This window comes from Anthonomus grandis, unplaced genomic scaffold, assembly GCF_022605725.1.
Source record: "Anthonomus grandis grandis unplaced genomic scaffold, icAntGran1.3 ctg00000552.1, whole genome shotgun sequence".
In the NCBI taxonomy this organism is placed as follows: domain Eukaryota; kingdom Metazoa; phylum Arthropoda; class Insecta; order Coleoptera; family Curculionidae; genus Anthonomus; species Anthonomus grandis.
Window position 1 is genome coordinate 49,777 of NW_026088536.1, and position 6,000 is coordinate 55,776.

Here is a 6,000-nt window from a genome sequence, read left to right on the forward strand (position 1 = left end):
CTAAAGCACTAATTGGTGGTGGGGCGTCTAAAACTTCAAATTTTAGAGAACTACGTATATAAAAAGCGACACCACCGCCACGTCCATTTCTATCTTTACGAATAATATTGTAATTAGAAAGATTAATGCCACCATTTTTAATCGAATCGTTTAACCAAGTTTCGGATAGTCCAATTATATCATATTCCTCGGCCTCCACAAACTCGTAAAAGCTGTCAAACTGTGAACAAAGTGAACGTACATTAAAGTGAGAAAAATAATAATTATTTTTTTGTTGCATGCTTAGATATCCAGAACATTTTCTTCATTTTCCACATTTAGTCCCGTTTCTCATTTAGAATGAATTCTTACGCTTAGAAATATTCCTATTTCCTGAGCATTTGCAAAAACTGCCTGAAAAACTTTTCGATTAGGAATTCTTCGATTTGGAAAACGACGTCGGTATTCATCACCCGCACGTAATGCGCTACCATTACAGAAACCATACACGCATATCATGTCAGCATACTCCTATGGGTGAATATGTGAGGTATTACGTAATGGAAACTTTTCTCTGCATGGTTGTCAAAACTACCAGTCAATTAAAATAGGTATTAACAAACAATGGCGAAATACCTGCAACGTGAGCTAGAAATACAGAGAACGTAATTATTCCAAAAAAATACAAAAAAAAACTTTAGAGCCGATTATTTCAGAAACGGTTAAGAATCGGGTTGAAACATATGGGTTCATTTATCTTATTTTGACCTTCTGAGTATGTTCCCAAAATATTTCCCTTTCCTCCCGAAACACCCTGTATATCTCAAAAATTCTTGACCTAAGCCAATTTCAATGCAAAAAAATTCGTAGCGAAAATGGCAACGAGGAATCGTCCAAAAACATTTTTAACTTTGCAAAGTGGCCGTACCAAACTGTCAAATATACAAATTTAAAATTTGGCCAAAATTACTAAATTAAGATATAAGTTTGATAACGCTATTGGAAAGTTGAGTAAATTTTCTAAGAATTCGGTTTAAGCCAAATTTTTATTCGATCAATAATAAGGGTGGGGGAAACGATGCTTTCATATTTGAATCGCTATATCTTGTACACATTTTAACCAATTTTAATCAACAAGGTGTCATATGAAAGATAATTTTCATCTCTCTGAATGGATTTTTGCAGTGACATAAGTTAGTTTTAAAAAATAGATCAGATAGCGCTGTTTAATGCTTCTAATATTTTGAACTTTTTCTAATATTTCAAATGCTTTACCTTACAAATTAAAATTGTTTTATAAAATCTATATTTTGACGAAAAACTGCATATTGATATCTTTATTCGTTTTGGAGTTATTGTCAAATAACTGGCAATAATAGAGTTATATGTAGCTAGTATCACAAATAAATGAAATATGGCATTAATTAGTCATATTTCATGTAAGGGGTGTAGTTCATTCTATGTATATTGATTTAAAAAAAATTACATGTGAATCACTTTTAAAATTTTTGTTCGAATGTATTCAATTTTTTCTAGAGTCCTAAACCAGGTGGTGAAAGCGGGGCCTATACTATTACCGAATTAATATCCAAGCCTGCTAGTATATCGGTACGTTTTCACGCAGTGTATTTTATTTATTTATATTAAAATATCAATTTACCACTTTTAGATGTTATTAGAGTCGACTGCGTGCTGCGTGGTGTTTCAGTTTATACCAGAATTGGCAGAAAATGAAGTTCTCACCAAAGTGCCTGTTTACTATGATAAGTTGAATTCATGGTTGGGTCAAGTGCTGCAATTGGATGCTCCCCAGGTAATAGACACTTTTAATTTCTTTAACTGATAAATGGGCGTCATCTTAAGCTGCTTCTTGCTACGCTACAATACCATTGTTATGGTATCGTTTGATTTAAAATTATTTATTACAAATATTATAATTACTATTCTCTTTCTATTAAACTGACTATTCTTTTAGTTCATTTCGTTGGGTAAAACTCAAATGATTAAAATACATTACCTCTCATTTCATTATTTCAAGCTTAATTAATAAATTTATATAAGACACAATATCAAATGCACAAGAAAGGGCGATAAACAATCCCACAGTAAAAAAGAATATATTTCAAAAATGGAAAAAAAAAGTGGTTTGTGACCTTTATGTTATGAAAAACATATGCTATATTTTTGCAATAAAAATACATAGAACCACATCTTAATAGCAATAAAATATTTTAAGTAGCCACAAATAACACATTTGGATTCTGATTTAAAAAATAAAAAAAAACTTTATTTCTAAAACTCTTCGTCAAAATCTAGATTATTGGGTTCACCATCAACACATCCACGTCATTTTCTTCTGTTCCTGCATCCACATTAGCAGAATTAGAAGCTGTTTTCAAAATATTCAGGTAGAAGGTTTGGTTCACGGGAGGGATATATTGCATGAGTTTCTTCAAGTCTTCTACTTTCTTACTTTGTAGCTCTACAGGCTTATCATATTTTTTTTCCAAGTTTTTTAAAATTCCGTAGGCCTGTTGGCAAAGCCTATTTTCGCGTTTTCCGATATTTACTGGTTTAAAATTACCGTTTAGTTCATGTTTCACCAACATTACATTCGGATTTTGAGACTCGAAGCGGAAATATAGTACCCTATTAAAATGTAAAGGTTCTTTATCATCAATAACATTTTTCTTTGCTATAGAGATGCTTCCAAAAAAAAAATCACTTTGTCCCATAACGACTACTTCGAATGGATTTACCCTTTTGCTTCTTTGCACAGCTTTAAACCAGTCTTCTGGAGAATAAATTTGGCCCAAGTATCTTTTATGCTTCTCTGTAAGCGCAAAGTCACGATCACATAGTAGATGAGTGTGCCGGAAATAAGAAATCTATGCTCGATGCTTCTAAATTTATTTTCTCTCACGAGTTGCGACCAGAGTGATATGATTTGCCAATTTTTTATTCTGGCCCCCGCAATTATCTTTAAAAATCACAAGATCTTTTTGGCCAATTATGTTTTTGGAAGAAAATTATTTTAGCAGAATACTAGCGATTTCTTCACTACCTCGCTTTGCCGTTGTTTCCGGCCACATGAACATGGCTGCTTTTCAACTTACGCAGTCATGGACACCAAGATTGTAGGTCCAAGCCTTTCGCAGATAAAAGGCAGGACCAACAGTTAGGTTTGGTGTAAGTCAAAAGTAATCACAATTTTGTCTTTACTAATTTGTATGGCGGCTGCTCGCTTATGATGAAGTTCTAGTTGAGTTTTTAATTTTTTAACTTCTTCATCGTTTTTATTAGTTTCTTTGGTCTTAATCGAAATGTTTAGAGAGTCACATGTGTGACAAGTATCGCTTTTTGGCAGTTTAAAGCCTATATTGTATTCATTACAGAATATCCTTCGATACATATCTTCTTTTACTGGTGTAATGTTTTTATCTTGACACCAGTCAATGTAAAAATCTTTGTACAGAGATGAGATAGAAATGTCGTGACCTAAATATACTCTGTTGGGATTCTTTTTCCTGCTGTAGTGGCTAACATACTTTGGAAAAGCTTTGATGTGGTCATGAGCAGATTGTACTTGCTCATATGGAATCCTATTGGGTCTGTTGTGGTGCTTCCCACGTTCGTCATTTTTGGGAACACTTCTTCCCTCTGCAATCTGTTTGCAAATAAGTCGTACCCTTTTAGAGGAGTTTTGTAATCCATGTACTGATAAAAAACTCTTCCTTACAGAGTTGCAGATTTAAGCCATTTAATTTTATAAAATATTGATAATTAATTTTTCTGGAGGATTCTTGTCTTTTTGTTTTTTTTTCTATACGAGCGTTTTTTCGGCACAGCTTTAATACATCCAAATAAATAAGTGTTTCGTCCTTTATAAGAACCCAAATTCAAAAAATCGTTAAAAATTTGGTTTTTCTTTCCAACCATCTTTTCTCTGCACTTCTTCTGACATTTACAGGGAGGACCAATTATTCTATCGTCAACTTTCTTTTCTCTACTGCTCTCATAGCAGTGTCCCAGGTTACGCTTGGTTTTGGCTTTTTCCTTTTTTCTTTGAATATTTTGTTTTCGCCTTCGTGACGGAGTAGCTTTATCAGGTGTTTCTAGGACGCCTCTTGATACATCTGCTTCATTATTTTGGGAATGGGACTGTAAAAAAATTTTTTTTTTCAGAAAAGTTTTTTTGTCATGTGTTGATTAATATACGTACCTTTTTAAACATTAAAATGGGAAAAACATTTAACATGACAAATACTGATATTTTCGACTCAAAAAAGTCATAAGCCACATAAAATGGGTAATGCATTTTTTAAGAAATAGGCCTAGCTCAATAAGGGTTAAGGTGTTCTAAAATTTTATTTCATAGTTACTTTATTATTTTCTGATAGAAATAAATTACTAGAATTGGCTAAATCCAGAAACACTAAGTTTATGACAATATCGTAGTAAAAAGGCACATGCCACAACAAAAAAGAGCAAGACGGTCATAAGCCACAATATTGTTTACTTACCGATAAATCGTCGTCCGTGAAAGAACCGGTGCTACTTATCATCGGGATTATAATTTCTAGATAAAGAGGCATATGACTTTGTTGACCAAAAAAATGCCTGATATTTTAATTTGGCAACAAGAAACTACACGTTTGGTGACGCCATCTCTTAGCGTATGTTAGAGATATTTTCATTGTGGGTTGTGACCTTCTTAAGAAAGCATTCTATAAACATATCTCATTTTTGTAAAAAATGTGGCTTATAGTTGAATCAATGGATCTTTGCGTTTACGTCATCACATGTTCAAGGTCGATGTTTATATGAATTAATCAATTGTCAAACCAGCATCAGTGGCGGCGGCATTTAATTTTTAAACTTAAAAAAAATAATAGGGTTTTATGTCCAATTTCCGTGGCGGCGATTTTCGCCAGAGATGAAATCTGCAATTCTTTGAAATTTGTTTTTAGTATATTGTCACTTTTAGGGCAGCTAATTTATTTATAGCTATTTGCTGTCTATTTCAACCTGCTTCAAATCTTCTTTATTACTGGTAGAATATTTCTTTAAATTACTCACGTCTTTTCTACTTATAAATGCAATAGGTACTTCATAGAATTTTTTGAGATACATATTTATTTTTAATTCCAATTTTTTGACATGAGGTACTTCATACACAGTGTCTTTTAGGACCTCATAAAAGTTATCATAAGATTTTTTTTTACTTCACAATAAAATATTAATAACAATTTCTAGAAAGATTTTCATCGAAAATAGACAGTATACATATTATATAACGATAAATTTCCATGAACTTTATTCCTTTAAAGCTCATGAAAAGCTTTAACACTTTGTATAAAGGTTTGAGACATAATTATAATGTATTCATGAGCGTTTTAAACCATTATTATTTATTTTATTGCAGTCCTATTTCTAAAAACAAGTTATTGACAAAAAAAAACAAAAAATGAATCATTTGTACCTCCATTCAAATTTTTCTTTTTTTTTTTACAAACAAGAGATTTAGTTAATAAGAGATACTTATTATTGTAATATGCTAAAAGAAATGGAGCAACCCGTATATTATACCGTAACCCAAATATTCTTACACCAAAACATTTTTTTCAAAACAAGTTTTTTCTCATTGAACAAAAAAATATCAAAGTTTAAGATAGAAAATTCAGTTATGAATAATCACTGTCACTATCTTCTGAGCTAGTTTCACTGTTTAAACTAATCAGAATTTGGGGTATCTCTTCAATAATGACTTCCCTATCATACCAGTCCTTGATTATTTTTTCAGTGTGGCAAACCTTAGCGTTCCATACTTATGGTGTACATTTCTCTAATGATTTTTTCCACATATCCAGTACATTTTCATCTTTATGCCCATTTTCACCAATATGGGTATTGTAAAAATTTTTGGCATCTGCCCAAATCATCTCAATCGCATTAAATTGACAATGATAGGGTGGCAATCTTAAAACTTCATGTCCATTTTCTTGCAATATTGTATCTATT

At 32.0% G+C, this 6,000-nt stretch overlaps 1 protein-coding gene across 1 annotated transcript in view; it reads left to right on the forward strand.

The window, feature by feature from the left end:
• LOC126749720 (pyridoxal-dependent decarboxylase domain-containing protein 1-like) overlaps positions 1–1,792 on the forward strand; it is a gene marked incomplete at both ends in the record, with an annotated part of 42,597 nt that extends 40,805 nt beyond the window's left edge. The window contains 2 exons of the mRNA XM_050459406.1: positions 1,516–1,587; positions 1,649–1,792. Of these exons, the coding sequence (XP_050315363.1) occupies positions 1,516–1,587; positions 1,649–1,792 (216 nt within the window). The remainder of the gene's footprint in view (positions 1–1,515; positions 1,588–1,648) is intronic.
• Between the last annotated feature and the right edge of the window lie 4,208 nt (positions 1,793–6,000).